The sequence below is a fragment of the Simochromis diagramma genome, unplaced genomic scaffold (genome assembly GCF_900408965.1).
Source record: "Simochromis diagramma unplaced genomic scaffold, fSimDia1.1 OVJJ01000026.1, whole genome shotgun sequence".
Classification (NCBI taxonomy): Eukaryota; Metazoa; Chordata; class Actinopteri; order Cichliformes; family Cichlidae; genus Simochromis; species Simochromis diagramma.
The window spans coordinates 7,542,020-7,563,353 of NW_024386985.1; the positions used below are offsets into that span (position 1 = coordinate 7,542,020).

Consider the following 21,334-nt stretch of genomic DNA (forward strand, 5'->3'; position numbering starts at 1 on the left):
GATGTTTCTGTTTTTGTGTCCGAACACCTGAGAGTGCTGGTACATCCATGTCACATCACACTGATGGAACAAATGGGTCATCGGGTGTTTCCATGGGAACAGAAGTGATGCTGCAGGAAGTGTCAGGTGGGTTCATCGTGTACATAATGTCTTTAAGGGAGAAATTACTTTACAGACACCTGTGATCACCGTTTCTCTCAGCTGATCATAACCACCTGTCAGGTGATGCACTGAGCACCTGCGTTTGCCCATCACTCTGCTTGGTAGAGGTGCATCAACCAGAGAGAGATTCTTTCAGTCACGTTTTTTTTTTATCCAGCTCATTTCCAGCTGCAGGTAAAAATAGGAGAATACAGTTTAAAGTCTCTCTCTCACTCAACTCTCTCTCTCTCTCTCTCACACACACTCACACACACACACACACACACACACACACACACACACACACACACACACACACACACAGTGAAAGGTAATGCAAACATGTAGTCACCACTCTGACGACTCAAAGTTCAGTTTTCACATCATGACAGCTGCTCTGAAACAGCACCCCCCTGTGGTGGACCTGCTCGTCTGTTTAGGTTGAACCTGGAGCACAGACAACCGCCTTTTCCTGAGTACAAAACTACACATTTAGTAATGGTTTAATTCTGTGTGTGTGATCACATATAATGATGAAGAGAAGCCTGTCGGTAAAAATTCTTATCTCTCTTCCATCCACATGGATATTTGTAAGAAAATGTTCTCTGTTCAGGTCACAGTGTCTGAATTCAGGATTTAATATTAATAAACTGGAAATGATTCTGAATGAGCTAAAGAGCACCAGCCTTCAGAAGAACGTTCAGCCAGTAACACCTGCTGCAGGTGAGCTTCAGCCTCCCAGTGTTCCCTGTCTGTGACTGTCTTGGGTTCCTCTGGGGAAAAGCATGTTCCCCCCCTCCTGTCCCAGCAGGGGGCGCCACAGCCTGCATTCAGCTGCTTTTTCAGGCGATTAGAAAAAAAAAAGGCAGAATCACGTGTTTTTGTCTCTGTGACGTTTCAGGTGCGTGAAGGGTTAAAAACAGCGCCAAAGTGTAACCCTTTAGGCTCCGATCACCTGACAGCAACACGCACGAGGAACGTTTCACAGCTCGCTCTGCCCCGCCCACCCTGACACACACACACACACACACACACACCGCAGCAGGTTCCTCCCGCACACAGACGTCTCTGCGCTGTTCTGCAGGAAACGGAACCCACCGGAACCGGACTGAGACCCAGCCGCAGCAAGGTTCCGGTTCTGCTGACTGGATCCAGAGCGGGTGGATGTTCAGAGGTGATACTGTGTGTGTGTGTGTGTGTGTTTTGCTGCAGAGGTGCAAAATCCGGACTGCTTTGTTCAGTTTCCGGTCCTGCTGCACCTCCACCTGTCTGTCTGTCCGCGCGGCTCCATCAGTGGGTGGAGGACCTCCGTATACTGATTGGTCAGCTCTTAAATGGCATTAATGTGACGTGTGTCAGGGTGATGATGATGAAGAGCTTCCTTTGTGCAGCTGATTGTCTTCAGACTGATTTTCAGTGGACTTCTCTGAAATGACTGAACACAGGTGTGAGGGTGTCTGTGTTGTGAGGGGGAGGGTCCGAGCAGCCGGTGTCCAGCTGCTTCCTGTGGTCATGTGATCTTCTTCTAGTAAACTCAGGTGTGTCAGAGTTCTGGCACCACATGCTGAAGCATTAACCTTTCATTTTTTGAATGGATCCCTGAGTGGGATTTTATCACTCCAACCTCTGAGGTGGAGGTGTAAGGGAGGCGCTAACCCCGCCCACACCATGCCACTAGGGGGCGACAGCAGTCAACTTCAGCTTCTTTTGAAGTTTGACTGCTGTGCTGTTGACTGCCAGCAGGGGGCAGTCAACAGCACAGAGGCAGAAACAGTCGCTTCTTTCATCAGAAATTTGTATGGATAAGTTTCCTCCTCTCCTCCAGATCGCAGCTCTCCCGCTGGTCTGCGAGGTCACGTCCACGACCTCACAATGACTGTAAACGGCGAGCAGACGAGGAGGACAGACAGTCAGTGTCTTTAAGCTGACTGGTCATTGTGTTGTTGTGTTTGAATCTTTAGCTCAGGATTGATGGGTCAAACTCTTTAAAGGGCACTGGTTTAGAAACCAGTGGGCGACACCGTGATGTCGCCCACTACTTTCTAAAGTCCAGTTTCCACTGTTGCAGAAAAGTGGACATGGGAATGGGGCGCATCTGCTTGTCTAATGACTTATGATTGAAAACTCATGAGCCAATCAGTGTGCAGCTTCCTACTACAGAAAATCCTCCATTTTCAAACAGTGTGACTGAAATTACCTAGCTCATTTCATTCTGGTGCAAACTTGGTGGGAGGGTTTTCACAGGACGTCTTACGCCTATAGCTTAAGAACTGTCAGCCATATTGAAAGTAAGAGCAGTGGTTGCTATGGAAACATAAAAGAAAATCAGCTGCAAAGAAGCTGCAGAGTGACTGCATTGGTTGCCATGGTTACCTTTAGTTTTTCATGTTTGTTTGCTAATGACTTGATGTGAAAACTGTGGGAAAAACAGGAAATTGATAGGGCTCACCTTCAAAATAAAAGCTGCACCTTGGTGCTGCTGCTAACATGTGTCAAATGCCAGCCGGGTCATCTCGATCCCTTTGCGATCCTGCGCTGTCACATGTACAAAATGATGAACAAGCTAACATCACATGTCTATAAAACCTCAAAAGAAGTTGACAGTTGTTGCCCCCTATTGGCATCAAGACAGAATTCAGGTTTGAGGCTCTTCTTGTTTTAAAACGGTTCAATGGAAGAAGAGATGGGCTGTATCCCAATTCAGGGTCTGCAGCCTTAAAGGCCGCATTTCAAGGCCGATTACGTCACCGCGACGCGACGAAGGCTGTCCCAATTCGAAGGCTGCTCGAAATGCGGCCCTGAAATGCGTCCTTCATTTCCCTGAATTTTAAGGACGTGGCGGTGTAGACTTCGTGACCCAACATATCCCAGAATGCATAGCGCGGCGGTGGGTGTGGATAATTTTGCCGAAAAGAAACGGCGGACAAGGGTCGTCCGAAGAGTAAACTTTAAGTAAGTACTGAATATTATGTTACTTATTTATGTGCAAATGTTTAATAACGAAGAACATGAAAACATTACTGTTGGCCACATGTCGGCAAAGTTATGTGACATTAGTGACGTTTTTACAAACTTGGTTTTAAAGCCTTTACTTTAAAATATATGCCGTTCAATAGCTGACCGTAATCTTACAGAGAATGATCAAAGCTCATGTAGAAACAAACAAACAAATGAACAAAAGATTTTCTCCTTCATTTCTGTCAAACAATGCTGTATGTAACGTTTCCAGCTGTTAGTATCATGGTTGCTAGGCAACCTGGGCAGCGCAACGGAGGCTAGACCGTCCCATTTCACAAGCCTCGCACTTCCGGCCTTAGCGGTCTTTAAGTACGCGGCCCTTGAGGATCGTTGAGGCTGCGTACTTTAAGGCTGCAGACCCTGAATTGACCCTGTGCATGAGAAAATGCTAACTTCCTGGTTTGAGACCGGATGTGGGGTTGTACATTTCCGGTAGCTTTACTTTGCAGTCAATCGCTACTGCGAAGATATCCTCCAAAATCATGTCCAAAACTCGAAAACGGAAAGATCGCGTTAAGTTACAAAAAGCAGAAGGTGGGAACACTCACCACTGTTGTGTCATAAAAAATCTAATGATCAATTTTGACGTTTAAAGAGTTTAGATCTATCAGTTGTTTACATCACTCAACACAAGCAGAACTGCATTACTGCATGCAGAAGACACATCGTTCACATTCAGAAGCACATCTCTGTATAGTGACTGGTCTTGTGATTTAAACAGGCAAATGTTCAGCATTCAAACTACAGGTGAAGAATAGTCAAACCAGATGTTTCCCCCATTATGCCGAGATCAGCTAGTCAAGTACACACCTACACAGCATGTTAACAAACCGTGAAAAAAGCCACACAAAAAAATGAATGATTGCTGGTAACGGTTTCTATACATTAGTATTTACGAAGAGTATGTTGTGACTTACCTTAAAAATTACAGCGGTCCCTCGCTAATAACGCGGTTCACCTTTCACCTCGCTGTTTCGCAGATTTTTTAGTGCAAGTTTGCATGCTTATTTTTTTTTTTACGTCACATTGTGTCCTGCGTCCTGATCGCTGCAGACGATCTCCTCCGTCTAAAATTGGCTACTTGATTTCACCTATCGCTGGTTATTTTTAGAACATAACACCCGCGATAAACGAGGGACAGCTGAGAAATATAACATTTGAATCCCTTTTCTCTTTTGCCCTGAGGTGCGGGGAAAAAATATCAACAAGTCGATGAACATCATTTACAGATATATTGGGTAAATGCCCAAGACATCTATAGAAATGTAAATCGCCGCTTGATTCATTCATTTGCTTAACTTGTTTTGGACCATAAACCAGGCGCGAATAGGACACCGGAAACAAAGCTCCCCACAGGAGTTTCCGCACCGGAAGTAGCATATGCTAACGTGCACACAGTCAATTGGGATACAGCCATGGAGTACTGACCATCCACCATGGATACTGATTTAATGAGCGCCTCCAGTTTAGTATTTTTCATCTTATTTTAGCAGAATTCCCGATTACTGCTGTTAGTGCTTCCCAGAGAAGGGAAGGACGGATTTGATTTTTATTTTTATTTTTAATTGAATTCTAAAAAAAAAATCATTAATTTTGAGGGATATCATTTCACAAAAGCCCCTACCAGCTGAAAATTTTCTGTCTGGTTAGGTACCAAGGGACTGGTCAACAAAGAAACAGTTTATTCTGCCATATGAGTGATGCATGATAAGGAGAAGAAAGAAAAACACCTACCTTGTGGGAATAAAAAACAGGTCAACACTTCCAACCTGCTCCATAAAAGTTGAAAGCAGCTTAGCCTTTTTTGTTAGGTTCATAGATTTATGACTGGATTGATCCAGTATTATTACACAGTTTAAATCTCCCCCAGAATCAATTCCTGCAAGTTCAAATCTGGAATTAACAAGATTATTTTCTCTATAAACTTATCATCCCAGTTTGTGGCATGACCAGAACCACGCTAGACGTGTTGTGAAGGAGCCCGTCAACAATTATGAGACCTCTGTGTGGATCTGAGATGACAGTGGTCGCAGTAAACTTGATTTTTTTTTTATTATTCCGTCCCACATGTCTTAGAATTAAGATTGGAATGAAATATATTGCCCTCCCATCCTTCTTTAAGTCTTCATTTTTATTCAGTTGGTGGATTTCCTGAAGGAATGCCATCTCACATTTTAAGTATTTAAGGCAACTGAATAGTCTGACTCTTTTATCAGGCCCATTTAAACCTAGCAGCCCTTTTAGCATCAATACTGTCCACCATGTTTAGCCATGACTAACTGAGTGAGAAAGTTACAAAAGGTGAAAATATTAATAAGAACGATCATTGGGATAAAGCGCGAAACATCATTCAGCGCTTCTGTAAACTAAATCTAAACTTGTCGCTGTTTTAGAGGCAATCTGCAGAGTAAACATTATTTCCAGAAACCTCTGGTAAGACATTCTTTTAATACTTATGTCTGGAGAGGCTCCCATCCTTCTGTGACAAGTTAGAAACTATTAACATGAAGATTGAAACTAAAATAAGATGGCTGAGCGATGCAATAAAACAGATGAGCATTTATGTATATATATATATATATATATATATATATATATATATATATATACACACAAATTTGTATATGCTCTTGCACACAAATGTCAAAGACAACAAAGGTGGGGATTTTCTGGTATGCGCCTGCATGTAGGATGTTGATTAATCCAACAATAAGGGGAGCATCTGTATCTTGAGTACGGCTGATTATCATGAACGATGGGAATGTGTGCGTACTCGTCGTACTCCTTACTGAACCTCTGATCAAAAAATCTTCTGAGCTTTATCAGGTGAGTGAAGGTGGGGACATCTTTTTTGTATGTCACGCACAACCGGGCCAGGTACAGCGAGTGGAACCTGACGTTTCTCTGATACTGGTCTCGTTTTAAACCGCTGAATGCAGCTCTTTTTTTGAGCAAGCGCAATTCAGACATTTTAAACGATCTTTATGGTAGTCCCTTGGTATTTAAACTTATGGTTCCTGCCTGAGCGTAGTGGAGCTTCTTTCCGTGGGAACCATAAGAAGAAGGAATGTGCGAGATTGTCTGGATCTGAAGGTTGAGGTTCAGCGGGCTCTCTCCAGTTAAGACTTAGGGGCCTGCTGGCTGCATCAATACCTCTGACATAAAGTGCCCCATGTTTTTACTGTCTGTGGAACCGCCCCTCCTGCAGCTCTGTTGTGATTGGACAAGTTCAGCCTCAAATGTTTGTTTTTTCATAATCAGGAAATAATGCTTCTATCTGTGTGTGTGTGTGTGCGTCTGTGTATAGGTTGATGAGGATGATGATGATGATGATGACATCCTCCCCCTCAGAGAAGATGAAGAAGAAACCTCCAAAGGACAGTCTGACTCTGCTGCCATGTTTCTACTTCGTAGAGGTGAGAGCAACAAACAAACAAATGGTCACATGACACCGAGGACCGTACCTACAGTCAGGTCCACCGCGCTATTTTTCAAATCAAACAGCATGTGAATTTCAGACTTTCCGCTTTAATTCAACTCATTTAATAAAAGTTCTGCATGAACTGTTTGGAAAGCGCTTTGAGGGCCCCGAAAAGCGCTATATAAATGCAATCCATTATTATTAAATTATTTTCATTTAGAGGATCAAAAAAAACCCCTGAACAAATTAACATAATTTTCAATATAATTCGAGTATTTTATGAAAATCCTCAGTGACCATCTGAAGAGCCCATGGACCACACGCTGATGCTTCAGATCCTCAGACAGTCTAAACATAGATGTAGCTTCTGGGCCTGAATCGTAAAATCTGAGTTCTCTTACACTTGTACTCTTTTTACTGACCACCAGGGGGCAACAGCTGACCTCAGGTCCTGTGGAGGTGTATGGGGAGACAGTGTCTGCTGGGACCTCTGTAAAAAAAAAAAAAAACCCCACTGACATCATGAGTTTATGGTCATGATTTCCAGATGACTGAGCCAAACTTGAAACTTGCGATCACACACACTCACTAACAGAGGTCAGCTTATCTTACAGAGGCTAGAGCGATGAAAGGATTCTGCTTCCTGTTTACACTACCTGTAAACTCAGAGCTACATTTTGGCAGCACTTCCTGCCGTGTCGACAAGGATCAGATGATCCCATTAACAGATGTTTATCTGTTTTTCTGCATGCAGCTGCCCATTGTGGCTTCTTCTATGGTGTCGCTGTACTTCCTGGAGCTGACCGATGTGGTGAAGCCGGCTCAAGTGGGTTTCCGGTGCCACGACAGAGATTTGAGCATGCCGTACGTGGATGGAGGAGATGAGCTGATCCCACTGTTGATGCTTCTAAGCCTCGCCTTCGCTGGACCCGCTGCTTCGGTACCATAATTTATTAGAATTTATTGATTATGTAGGAATATGTTTTTAGTGATGACTCACTTGCTTAGTCGGATTGGAGGCTAAGAAGATGACTGGAGGTGATGCTTGGTATATGTGATTGATGGGTGGGTGGTTTAGTTTTTGAGCGGCTGAATGAAGGGTTGGTCGATGGATGAGAGATTGGTGGATGTTTGGTTGGATAGGTGGTTGGTCAATGACTGTTGAGTGGTTTAATAGGTGTTTGTAAGTTGGTAAGTGATTAGTTGCTAGTGGATGGGTGGGTGTGTGGTTACATGGTTGATGGGGTACCCTGACTCTCCATTCTGACCTCACGAACAATGAAAATACCTCAGACGTTTGGAAGTCTTTGGTGTCTTTGCTTTCCTCACCTGTACATCTCCACCTGTGCATAAACTAGTATTTCATCTTTGGTGGTTGTAGAAAGTGGGCGGGGTCAGCCTGTCCTGCTTCAAGCTGCTGAGGTGGATTTGTTTTGTGCCCCAGATTATGCTGGTGGAAGGAGCAATCTACTGCCTGCAGTCCCGTCTGAAACTCCGCCGAGCTGAGGGAAGTATCAACGCCGGCGGCTGCAGTTTCAACTCCTTCCTGAGGAGGACGGTCCGTTTCGTAGGTATGACTGTGTCTGCAGAACCTGCTGCACATCCACCTGTCTGTACCCTGTGACCTGCCACCAGTCTTACATGTCAGAAGTGTTCCTGCAGGTGTGCACGTGTTCGGCCTGTGTGCGACCGCGCTGCTCACTGACATCATCCAGCTGTCCACGGGGTACCACGCACCATTCTTCCTCACTGTCTGCAAACCTAACTATACTCTGGCGGGTGTGTCATGTGACAAGAATGCCTACATCACCACAGACATCTGCTCTGGGCAGGATGAGCACGCCATCATGGCTGCGAGGTGCTTGCTGTACTTCCTGTTTGTGTCGCTGATTGAAGTTTTCAGACTGATCATTGAGGCATGTTTTTTTTTTTTTTCTTCCTCTTCTTACAGAAAGACGTTTCCTTCCCAGCATGCAACTCTGTCAGCGTTTGCTGCTGTTTATGTTTCTGTAAGTGCAACAAAGAAAACCTTCCCACAGAAACAAGCTCGTGTGATTTTAGGTCCAGTGGTCAGAGTTCAGGTTCAGCCCAGAAACGCTGGGTCGGCCATGCTGCTTTTAACGCATGTAAATTAAAAGCTGATTTTAGACTCGGATTAAAGTTAAATTTTCCATCCCAGAATAAATTCATTTTACACAAAAATAAATAAGGGACAATGTTCACATTTTAAAAAATGTCTTTAGGAAATTGTGTCAGGTCTGCTTGTACTGCTCAGTTTTGTTTGTCTTGATAAAGATGTGTTGAATTTGCTGTATCGTGGCATTCTCTGATGTTAGCTTCTGTTTCCTGTCAGATGTACTTTAATTCGACCATCTCAGACAGCACCAAGCTGCTCAAACCCGTGCTGGTGTTTGCATTTGCCATTGCTGCGGCGCTGACTGGCCTGACTCAGATCACACAGCATCGTAGCCACCCCATCGACGTCTATGTGGGCTTCCTCATCGGAGCCTTCATCGCCGCCTACCTGGTGAGATAAAGGACACATCTGATGTGTGTTTCTGTCTGATGGAGCTCCAGAGTCTGCAGCTGTTGTCATGGACATGGCTTTGTGTTGGTGTTGTCATGACGACTGCATCAGCTTAAACCGGAGGCTGATGGTAGATCAAAAACCAACAGCTCTGCAGCTCCAAGTGACTCAAATCTTGATTTACCCAATAAGCTTCAGCCGAGGAGCTTCACAAAGAGATGATGGGCTGAATATCCAACTGAATATGAGGGAATATTAAACCTGCCAGCACAAAGAAACATCTGAACAGCACCTAAAATATAGACAGAAGGTCACTGAGGCAGCTTTAATCATTCAGCCTGAAAAACACAGCTAAGACTTTCAAATAATTCAAAGCCTGATTTAATAGAATATCATCCAAAGACACCGACTCAGTTGTTGAAACCGGGGGATTTGGTTGTTTTTGAAGAGGTTGGTAATAATGTAACAGATCTTGGTGCTGGTCTCTGAGGTTTGATCTGACGATTAGATCAGGTTTCAGAGTATTTTTGAGGTTTGTGACTCTCCAAAGACTCACAAGATTTTATTCTCCTCCGTCAGGCCCTTCACGCTGTCGCCAACTTCAAATCATCTGATGACATCACTCCACCCCCACCTCCTCCACCCCTAAAGGCGGACCCTCTCCGAGCACTGACTGAGCGGGGACACGAGTCGGTCTATAACAAAGGCCCTGCCTCTGCCTCAGAGAGTAACGATGAGATAGCGGCAGCTCCGGCTCCCATGGACCGGCTGGATGGCCTGGGGCCCCTGCAGAGGGAGAAGGGCTCAATGGGAAGTCTGAAGAGGGCCAGTGTGGATGTAGAGCTGCTGGCTCCCCGAAGCCCCATGGGAAAGGAGACCATGGTGACCTTCAGCAACACGCTGCCAAGAGCTAGCATGAATGTAAATGGTGTACTGGGGGCCAACGATGCCTCTGAGGAGCCAGTGCAGCCGGTCCAGCCAGTGCAGCCAGTGCAGCGCCGTCTGAAGGCTGTTCAGGTGCCCATGGACCCTATGCGGTCACAGCAGCTGGTGTCAGAGTGGAAGCAGAAGTCGATGGAGATGCGAGGTATGGGTGTTCGGGACGAGGCAGAGCACGAAACCAGTGAGGACGGCTCTGAGGTAGGCTCTGTGGGGACTGACGATGGCGGTTCTCAAGCCCCGATCTACCAGCCTGCAGTGCATGCCGGGAGGGCAAACGCAAGTCGCAACCCCACTCCACCTCCAGGGGGGGCCAAAGCTGTGGCAACACCCAGACCCCCACAGATCCCAGAAGCAGGACCCCCACCGGTTTCTCCAAAAAGCGCCCTAACCCGAGCCAAGTGGCTCGCCATCCGGGAGAAGACAACCGGGGAGGCGTCCGGGCGTGGTGCTGCCAACCAGCCACGTCTCATGCAAGTCATTGCCATGTCCAAGCAGCAGGGCCTCCTGCCGTCCTCGTCCTCTGGGGAGAAGTCCTCCGAAACCACATCCACCTGCTCTGCCATCTCCTCCGCTGCCGACTCGCCACACTACCGCCACCCCTTTGAGCAACCACGGGAGGGGCCAGGTATCATCACAGTGGATGCCCATGCACCCCACTATCCTGTTGTCCAAGTCCCGCTTCCTCCCCAGGCCCAGCCCCCATCAGGTAATGGTAACCCATGGGAGTGGGTGGGGGCATCCAATGGGGGAGACCCACGAGAAACCTACAACCTCTCTAACCTGAATCGAGGAGATTCGGCCAGCCGCAGCAGCAGCAGCTTCCACCCACGCCGCTCTGCCTCACCATGCGCCACTGTCGACCCTACCATATCCTCAAGCCCACCTCACCAGCAGGTAGAGATGTCATCAGATGCTCAGCGCAGGGAGATGGCCATGAGGCGCAAGACAGCACTGGTTCTGTTGGATCGAGAGATCCGTAACCAGACTGAGCAGGAGAACTATTATAAGAGTCTGCAGGGACGGAGGTTCAAAGATTAGTCTGTTACCTTTCAAAATAAAAGCCTTACTCTGAAACTGGTCACTAACAGCACAAAACCTGGTTGGCAACAAGGAGCGTGATGCTATGCAAGCAACAAGCTGTGAGAAGAGGTTTCCACCCAGGAGATGATGAGCTCAAGGTTTAGGAGCTCAACACTTGGACAGTTTCTCTCCACAAAAAGACATCTTACCTCTCAGAGAGTCTAGGAGGACATCAATGCTATTGCAACTATTAATTTTTCCAAGTGAACCCACCACAGAGGACCATATTATTATTATTATTATTATTATTATTATTATTATTATTTTTATTTTTTTATTTTTTTTTTATTATTATTCTTGAGATAAGTTGCTATCCAAAGAAATCATCCCAAGAAGGATGGATTCAGTGGTTATAAACAGAGACAGAGGTGTTGTTCACATTTATCAGATGATCTCACTGTTTTTGGTCAGTGATGGTGCTGAGGTACCTCTGCTCTTCCACCCATTCAGTTTCCTGTTCAGTGACTTTAACTTTAGAAAGGATTCAGGCTGTGGCTAAAGGACAGTATTAATCCTGAAGGAATCCAATCACAAACTTCTTTAGACTGACACAGACTGACCCAATTGTTCTGTGATCCAGAAAGGAACACCTCCATCTGTGCCGAAGAGATGCTGTCCACTGTGTTGAGCCTCTAAGAAGAAAGGAACTCATTCAATAAACAGCTCAAAGTCAAAGCACAGAGACAAACTCAAACAGTAAATTTTTGAAACACCCAAACAAACCCTAACCCTGCAGCAAACAAGATCCCTGCAACAAACAAGAACCCTATGACAAACAAGAACCCTCCAACAAACCTGCGACAAACAAAGAACCCTGTCACAAACAAGAACCCTCCAACAAACCCTAAACCTGCGACAAACAAGAACCCTTTGATAAACCTGAACCCGCTGACAAACCCTAACCCTCCATCAAACAAGAACCTTGCAACAAACCCTAACCCTGCGACAAACAAGAATCTTCCAATAAACAAGAACTCTCCAACAAACCCTAACCTTCCAACAAGCCGTAGCCCTGCGACAAACCATAACCCTGCGGCAAATAAGAACCCAGCAGCAGAACCCAACCCCTCCAGTTATGGATTCTGTGATGGCGGCCATGTTGGCAGTCGAATTCAGATTGTATATTTCTTGCCTCTCTGGTGTGATGGTTTGGTTGCTATAGTGATTCTCAGCATGTTTGTTTGTTTGTTTGTGTGTGCTGCTGTCTGATTGGTGGAGGTTGTGAGCGTTTTGTTTTTGTGTGTGAATGATAGTACTTATTACTAATGGACCAACATGAGATTAAATCTCGTCACAGACGTTTAGGTTTAAAAAGAAACTAGGTGATTTTATTTCAGAGCTTTATAAGTGCGAAAGACGGCCGAAGGTTTACGTGCGTGAATATTAATCAAATGTTTCTTCAAAGAATCGGAATGGAAAATGGTGTTAAAGCCATGGCTTCACAGTAAAGTTATTTATTTCTGTCTACAGAAAGTTTGTTTCAGTTAAACAAGATTACTTATTTGATTGATTATGCATGTCCTGATTGTCCACAGAGATCAACATCTCTATGAAACATCTGAAACACCAATTATAATTAATGTAGCGTTGCTAAAAAGTTTTTTAGCTCAACGATAGTGATTCAGAGCAAAATTATGGACAACTTGTGGTGTTTTGACCAGCTAAACTGACATATATAACCGTACACTTAATACGAGATCGAAGTTTCTATTTTCTTGGATAAACCTGCATATTCTGCCATCCAAACATTCATCTTCTTAGCTTCTTATCCAGCTTAGGGTCACCTTGTGATTCAGGTTGGTTTAACTCTGTGAGGTCTTCATCTGTTATGACCCCAACCCCCTAACCATTTCTTTTAAGCCTCGTCCACAGATGAAATGATTCAATCTGTAGCAGATGGTTAATCTCTAAAAAGACTTTTCAGTCTGTATGAGGTAGAAAGACTTTTGTTGTTCCCTGATTGCTGAGATTTAAGAGAACAATTTTTAAAATATTACATATTCTGACAGGACAGGATTAGGGTCATCGTGATCATTTTTTTTTTTGCTGTTAAAATCCACTGTCTGCAGCAGACATGGACGAATCAAGAAATACCTTAAAGAGAACATGAAGCGTTCCACATATATAGGCTAATTCCCATCATGGAGACCTGCTCTCAAAAACTGACATAGATGTGACTCTGTCTGTAAAGCTGGATTTAAGAAATAAGCGATGAAATATAACGTTTTAAAAATATGTTTAGCACCATCTTCTATCAGTATGGAACATGACAGCATGTGGTTGGTTGGTTTCAGGTAATAGACATCAGTTTAGGTTAGGACAGAACTGATAACGCAGAGGAAAATAAGGAAACTAAAACTAAAAACTAATTGTTGTGTTACTATGAGTTTATGTTAAACTGATTGTTGAAACTTGTTTGGCTAGCTGCACTCAAATGGGAAAATCCATTAGCTATAATATTCGGGTTCGTAAAGCACTTTAGAAACGAGACCTGTGTGGAGGAGAGCCTGTTTGAGCCACCAGAGTGACAAGCTGGAGTCTCACAATCCAGCTTTTCCTCATCAGGTTGGGTGTACCAAGCCATGCAGTCAGCTGGCTACGTTGTAGATACTGAAGACATCAAATGTAGCAAAAACAAAATTGATAAATAACTTTAAATGTTTTATATTTTAGATTCTCCAAAGAAGCCGCCCTTTACTTTGTTGACAGTGCTGCAAACCCTTGGCCTTCTCTCAATGAGCTTCAATGATGTGACACCTGAAATGGTTTTTACTTCACAGGTGTGCCTTGTCAGGGTTCATTTGTGTCTCACCCTTCTTAATGGGTTTGGGACCATCAGTTGTGTTGTGTAGAAGTCAGGTTGGTATACAGCTGACAGCCCTCTTTGACAACTGTTAGAATTCATATTATGGCAAGAACCAATCAGCTAAGAGAAACAGTCCATCATTACTTTAAGAACTGAAGGTCAGTCAGTCCGGAAAATTGCTAAAACTTTGAGTGTCCCCAAGAGCAGTCGCAAAAACCACCAAGCACTATGATGAAACTGGCTCACATGAGGACCGCCTCAGGAAAGGAAGACAAAGGAGTCATCTCTGCTGCTGAGGATAAATTCACCCGAGTCACCAGGCTCAGAAATCACAAATTAACAGCACCTCAGATTAGAGCCCTGATAAATCCCGCACAGACACCACAGTCACCTGACCTAAACCCAATGGAGATGGTTTGGGATGAGATGGACCGCAGAGTAAAGGCAAAAGAACCAACAAGTGCTCAGCATCTCTGGGAACTCCTTCAAGACTGTTGGAAAACCATTTCAGGTGACTACCTCATGAAGATCATCGAGAGAATGGCAAGAGTGTGCAAAGCAGTAATCAAAGCAAAGGGGGGGGGGCTATTACGAAGGATCTAAAATATAAACCATTTTTTGAGTTATTTCACGCTTTTTTGTTTACTACATAATTCCATGTGTTTATTCATAGTTTTGATGCCTCAGTGGTGTAAATTATGCTTTATATGTGTAACGTTTCATGTCCTCTTTAAAGTTGCATTCTGCTTTTATGTCCACCACCGTCCGTTGACACTGTAGATTCTCACAGTGTCAACAGTAATAAAAATAAAGAAAACACATTAAATAAGGTGTGTCCAAATGTTTAACTGGTAGTGTATTTGGGCTTTGCTTTTCCTCACTTCTAATATGAAGTAATCCAGTCAGTGAGATGATGTGAGGAAGAAACAAAGGGTCACCAAAAAGTGTGGCATCTCTTCCTCAGAGGCTCCACTTTCTTGGGTTTTTTTTCACATCCACCTGTTTTCGATGCAGACGTGCTGATGGTATTCCCAGTTGTGCTTCAGTAAATAAATAGTTACATTTGTGCTTTGTTGTGCATGTAGTGGGCTGTTATGTTGTAAACTGTCTGGATGTTTTTGGGAACAGAAATTATTTTGTTGCATAAATTAACGCTGATCGCATCAGCTGATTCTGCTGCTTGGTACACTTGGTCAGAGGAAGAAAAATCAGTTCGTGTAGGTCAAGTAAACACCTGTCACCTGGCTCAAACAGGCTCTCCTCCACACAAACCCGAATATTATGGCTAATGGCTGGATTTTCCAATTTGAGTGCAGCTAGCCAAACAGCAAAGAGCCGCTTACTGCTAAAGAGACAGACGGTGAAAGTGGACAGTATATCCTCAGTTTAACATAAACTCATTGTTGCAGCCAGGGACAACACAAATGACAACCACATGACATCACTGACAGAAGATGGCTCTAAACAACTTTTAACTTTAAGCATTTATTTCTTAAATCCTGCTTCACAGACAGAGTTACATCTGTCAGTTTTTGTATGTAAATTATGCTTTATATGTGTAACGTTTCATGTCCTCTTTAAAGTTGCATTCTGCTTTTATGACCACCAGAGGGCAATACATTTGGTGTAAAAAATAAAACCTTTTGGTTTTATTCAGGATTCTTGTGTGATATCATGTGCACATTGCTCAAGACTTGCCTGATATATTGGATGTCATACAACCACATCACCACAGAGGGGTGTGGTTGTTTTTTCTCTCACATTTTAAAGTTTATCTCATCATTTAGCTGGTTCATCACCACAGGTGTAGTGCTGTTTAATGACCGCTGTGCACCTGATGCACACGTTTCTGCTTCTATCGCTGTTTCAGCACGGAGGCTAACTAACATGAAGTCTTCATCACTTCTTCCATGCTGCTCGCAGCTCTATCCTCCCTGATGTGTCTTCTCTCACTCAGACATTTTTCTTAGTAAAGTTAAAGTCAGGGTTATAAATACATCTGCAGCTTAGACGGAGGCAGGATTGATCCAGAGGAGAGCAGAACTGCTGACCTAAACCGTGAACATGATTCACAGTGAGATCCGACCCGAGTTACATAGTAACCATGTTACGTCCATAAATGTTAGCTTTATGGCCCGTGATGCTGCGCATTTATTAAACTCAAGATTCCATGGCTGTATGACTGCACTTGTGCTGAAACACTGCAGTTATGCATTGCTCTGCATGACAATTAGTTTGTAATTAAAACGTGTCTGCGTGACTTTTCTCAGCAGTGTGCACACAGAGAGAGCTTTTTTCTCTCCCAGGGCCATACACACCGCACACATGTCTGTGAAAATGCAGCTCTGACCGTGTTGATCAGATTAATGTCTGAATCCTAACATATATAACATCAACTTTAATAACTGCCAGCAGAAACAACAGAGCCCATATTTATGCTCATGTCACAGTAACAGCACCTTCGTCAACTCGGGGATGTCCCTGGTCTGTTCATGTAAAGTCAGCTGTTTCCACCTGAGTCTCAGTCCACTCGATGGAGCTCGCACTGTTCCTATCAACAGAGTTCTCTCTGATGTCACAAACATTGATCCTCCTTCAACCTCCTCTCACTGATCTGAGCTCACGGTAAAACCTGACCTTACACTCGATTATTCCGTGACGACATCAGTCCACTCGATGGACACATGCTTGTGACATCATGCTTGTGACTGCTGCTTTTTCTTGATTTTTTTTTTTGTTTGTTTTTGTGCAGACCAATTGAGCTACGATCACTCAGATCCACTTAAAGCCATGACTAAATTTCACCTAATTAAGCTAACAGTGAATATTTTATTTTGCATTTGGAAAAAAGTGATGGAGTGATCCTCTGGCAGCACTACACCTGTGTTTATCACTTCCCGAGTTTCAGGCAGGCCCAGACAGTGGCTTGCACGCTAATGTCTTGTGACTGAAAAGCCGTGTATAGGAAACACCCCTCTGCTTTGGGGGTGTAATCAAAGAGCTGTGTGCTGCTTGATGACATCACGCATGCTGATTCGTTCCATCATGTAAATGTTGGTTTGAGGACGATAGGAGCTCAGAAGAATAACATCCTGAAACAATCGGTCTGTAAATACGAGGCGGTCCGTCCTGCTGTTCCCGTGTCCGTGTGTTGTTGCATGTGATGTTTCTAAATCGGCGCGCTCTCATCTGAATGTAAAACCATGAAGCATCATATGAGTGTATAAAGTGCTGCTATAAAAAGAGCTGAAGAAGCTGTTTCAGGTGCATGCTCTGTGGTTCCAATTAAAGCTCGTTCTTCATCACTGTGTCTTCCTCTTTTCTTCCAATGATGCCATCGTGGCTCTCAGTAATAATTGTTAATCCCGGTTGTTTCCTGGTATGCAGAGGATGAAGCCGTTTGTGTGTTGCACTAACTTTTCCACAGATGATGTGATGAAGACATCCCTCAGAGTCTTCGTCAACTTGTTAATTTCCTCTTTCATCCTCTCTCAGTCTCTCCATCTTTTGAGCTTCCTGGAGGTTTTGGTCCCATGGGGCGTGTCCTTAAACTGACCAATTAGTGCTGAGAGACCAGCAAGGCCAGAGCACTGCCATCTGTCGCTGATGACTTGATACTGCATCTTCCTCACCCATCCACACACCATCTGGTTATAGGCCTCCAAACTTTTATAAGATTTAAAGTCTTCCCCTGTGTATAGGCTTGGCAAGAAAACCAGGTAGTTGATGATATCAGGATACGCAATAGACAGAAGACTCTTCGGGTCGTCATTGATCCAAGACAAAGGAGCCAACTCGTATGGATCTGCACCACCACCAATAAACCTTAAACAAATATTGTGCCCTTTCCTGCGGACCAAGTCCTTCCCTGTATGCCTTTGCATCTATAACGCATTTTGAGGAGCTTTTCTGTGGTTTCGGACATTGATCCATTTCAGTGTTTACCTCCGAGTGCCTCCAATATGGCCGCGCATGCGGGTTACCGCCCAGAACGTGACATAGGTGAAAACCCTCTATACTCAAACAAAAAAGCTGAAACTGATCTCAGAGGTCAGGAGAGCAGTCGCCCCCTGTTGGGTGTTAGAGAGAATACGTCAATCTGCATCCGTCTTTATTTACAGTGTGGGGGAAAGAAAAGAGACATGAAACTGCACCATCACTGATCAGAGTATTCATTAGTTATTGATGATTATTAGTTAAAGTGCTGAGCTGAAGCAGCTGGGCTTTTAAACATGTTTCAGCTCTTCTGAGGCAGATTGCTGATGGGGAGTCACGGGTGTTCAACCTCAACCTCAACCTCCACAACTTCCACAGCTGCCACATACAACCTTTGTATGTGGCAGCTGTTTCCTATCACCACAGTGCAGCGTCATGGCCGGCCTGGAAAACCTGGAATTTTCTTAAAATCCAAAAGCTGTTGGTTTTTAGAAAATTGCATGCAGTTACATTTGTGTCGGTGAATACCGGCATTGCCCCACATCATCATACGAGACATTAAGATCACACAGGTTAGGGTGCAGATGGTGGTTAAGTTGCCCAGGGAGGGGCCTCAGGGTTACAGGAGAATTACAGGTGGTGTCAGTCCTCCACCTACCAACAGCTTCATGAGAATTGAGCAGGCTGGAGACACCGAGGTCCGCGCTCAGGTGAGTCAGGTGACCTCATCTGTCTCACAGAGCTTCAAGGATCAATAGCAGAACCAATCACACATACAAACAAGCTGCCTAATGTCCTGCACCTTCAGCTCATTATGCAGTTTCCATGGCAACAGTGGTGTTGAGATAAGATCTAACACACAAACACACACATCACTCCCTCCTTTAGCAGTCCTGATAGTCGCTCATGTCTCCATCTCCTCCTGTCACACCGACCCTCTCCATGTCCTTCACTACATCCATTCTCCCCCTCCCTGAAGCTCCATCTTCATCCTCCACCCCCCTTCCTCTGCACATGCATGCCTCTCTCAGTCTTTCTGACTCTGAGCCACCTGTCTGATGGACTCATTTCTGATCCTGTTCATCACATCAGGTCTCACCGCCATCTTTAAACCTTCCCTTTCAGTCTTGCTGCTATCCTTCCATCATGAATCACCCTGACACTAATCTCCACCTGCTCAACCCTGCTTGCACTTCCTCACCTCTCTGTGGATGGCTTAGGCGCCCCTGCTGGATACAGACGTTCATCACAAATTTTGTCTCTGCAGGACCTCAGTTCAAAAACTCCGACTACAATCAAACCAGGATGAACACACACACACACACACACACCTCCCTCCCACTCATCTCGTCTCACTCTTCATTTCCTGGAGGCCATCCAGCAGCCAGGGTGTTACCAAGGCAACAGAGACTGGGAAAATGTGTGTGTGTGTTTGTGTGTGTGTCCTGATCAGGTTTTCTGCTGACAGATGGCGCCCCCTTCAGTCTGACAGTGGAAACACAGCTTCTGTCCAGGGAGGAATCAATCAGTGATCAGTGAGTCACTATGAGTTGAGTCTGATAAGAGCACATGCTGTGATGTCATTCAATTAAACTTCATTTACACACTGTCAGCTCACAGCAGACACCCTCTCTGTAAAGGACAAGGGGTGGAGTCAGAAACCATGAGGCCCACCTGCAGAAAGGTACAGAGAGAGGATGAGAGTCTACAGCAGCATAACTAGATCAGGTTTGCTAATCATGACTGACTGTGATGAATCTGGAGACTGAAGCTTTCAGTTCCTGTGTCTATTTGCCTCCTGGTAATCTCACCTGATTGTGAAGCTTCATCTGAATTCATATAATTCACTTCAATAACATACCTCAATTACTGTATTTTTGACTGTTCACTGTCAATCTGCACACTGCTGATTTGCATTTTAATTTCTTTAGTTTTGTTCTTCTATTTGGTCGGGAATTGCACAGCAATAAGGATTTCACTTCATGTTGTACTGTGTATGATTGTGTATGTGAAAAATAAAATTTAAATTTGAATTAACTTTGATGTGAAACCTCAGAGTTTCTGACCTAGAATAAAGTTAAAAAAGAGTTTTCGTTCTGACAGTTAAACACCTGCCCTGTTTCTGATGTCTGAGGATGATGATGAAAGATGACAAGAGTAATGAGTATCTCAGGTTTGAGGATTTCACATCTTCAGTCTATTTCAGGAAAAATTGATGAATCACTGGCCACATTATTAGTCCCTTATTTATCCAGGTAAAAAAATCTCATTGAGATTAAAAATCTAATTTCCAAGAGAGACCAGGCATCAGTACACCTCTCTAGTACCAGGTTGGACTCTTTTTTTTTCCTTCAGAGCTGCTTTAACTCAGATTAACTCAGATTGGCTCAGATTCAAGAAGCTGCTGGAAATGTTCCTCACAGATTTTGGTCCATGTTGACATGACATCATCATCACACAGCTGTTACACCTATGATGGGAATTTCCACTTCATCACATCCCGAAAGTGCTCTATTGGACTGAGTTTGGTGACTATGGCAGTGCGGCTAACTCATCATCATGTTTAACAGACTGGTTCGAGATGATGGAGCGTGGCCCTCACACCATCACCAGCAGCAGCCTGGGCACTAATGGATAGATCCATGCTTTCAAACTCTGAGCTATGTTGCTAGTTAAAGGTCCAGCTTCTGTATCTCACAGGGAGAGAAAAGAAAGCTAACTTCACTCAGAGATGGAGAAAGATAAGAAAAAAAAAAGACAGAGGAGAGGAGAAAGAGAGGTTAGATTTAAAGAAAAGGACTGCTCATATAAAGCTTACATGCAAGTCCTCGTGTTTAATCACATATTGTTTTTGATGTGTTTTTATAAGTTATATATTTTCATTTAGTGAAACTTCCTGCAAAACAAACTAAGTATACTAATTTTGTGTTATTCAAATATTGTCTGACAATTCTGGGGAGTTTTGTGTAGGATAAACAGGTTACTTTGCAGTACTGTGGTGAATTCACAGTAAAGCACTTTGCTGTGGTGCTGTGGTGGTCAGTGTTCAGCAACAGAAATTAATTTACATTTAGGATGATGATGTTTAGATTCATTCACTGAATTCAATTGTTATACCAACTTTATACTGTCTGGTATAAAGACGGCATTCAGTAATGTTAATGTAGAAATCAGCCGAGACAGCTGCAAAACATCTGCTCACATCTGGTTGAATTCAGGTGTGTAAATCCACAAAGAGCAGCTGGTCAGCTGATCACAGCCTGTACATAACTTTACGGATTTGTTGTTAGCGCTACTTTGTTGTACTTTGTCTGAAGGTGTGCTAAATTTCTTATTTATAGTTTTTGTCTGACCTGTCAGGGACTACAGATGAAAAGTAGCTTTGGCTAAATCTGGTATATTTGCATTGATATATGTTCATTAATACACACTGTCACTTTTAAATCAATAAATGTAAAACAAT

The 21,334-nt window shown here is 44.0% G+C and overlaps 1 protein-coding gene across 2 annotated transcripts; it reads left to right on the top strand.

Moving 5' to 3' along the window:
• Positions 1-16: 16 nt before the first annotated feature.
• On the top strand, positions 17-13,330 carry plppr3b (phospholipid phosphatase related 3b). Of its 2 annotated transcripts, none has more exons than XM_040039953.1 (8): positions 17-126; positions 6,467-6,575; positions 7,335-7,520; positions 8,025-8,151; positions 8,243-8,438; positions 8,532-8,589; positions 8,934-9,107; positions 9,687-13,330. In XM_040039953.1, exons 2-8 carry the CDS (start codon positions 6,471-6,473, stop codon positions 11,085-11,087), a joined length of 2,247 nt encoding a protein of 748 aa, XP_039895887.1. In that variant the 5' UTR covers positions 17-126; positions 6,467-6,470; the 3' UTR covers positions 11,088-13,330. The 2 variants fall into 2 exon arrangements, with proteins under 2 accessions (XP_039895887.1, XP_039895886.1); XM_040039952.1 differs by lacking the exon at positions 17-126 and adding an exon at positions 940-1,315.
• Positions 13,331-21,334: the final 8,004 nt, after the last annotated feature.

Excerpts from the sequence above, each read along its gene's own strand:
- plppr3b (XM_040039953.1), top strand. The coding sequence starts at position 6,471 with ATGAGGATGATGATGATGATGATGACATCCTCCCCCTCAGAGAAGATG. Across the intron at positions 6,576-7,334 it reads CATGTTTCTACTTCGTAGAG|CTGCCCATTGTGGCTTCTTC; the intron begins GTGAGAGCAACA and ends TTCTGCATGCAG. Across the intron at positions 7,521-8,024 it reads TCGCTGGACCCGCTGCTTCG|ATTATGCTGGTGGAAGGAGC; the intron begins GTACCATAATTT and ends TTTGTGCCCCAG.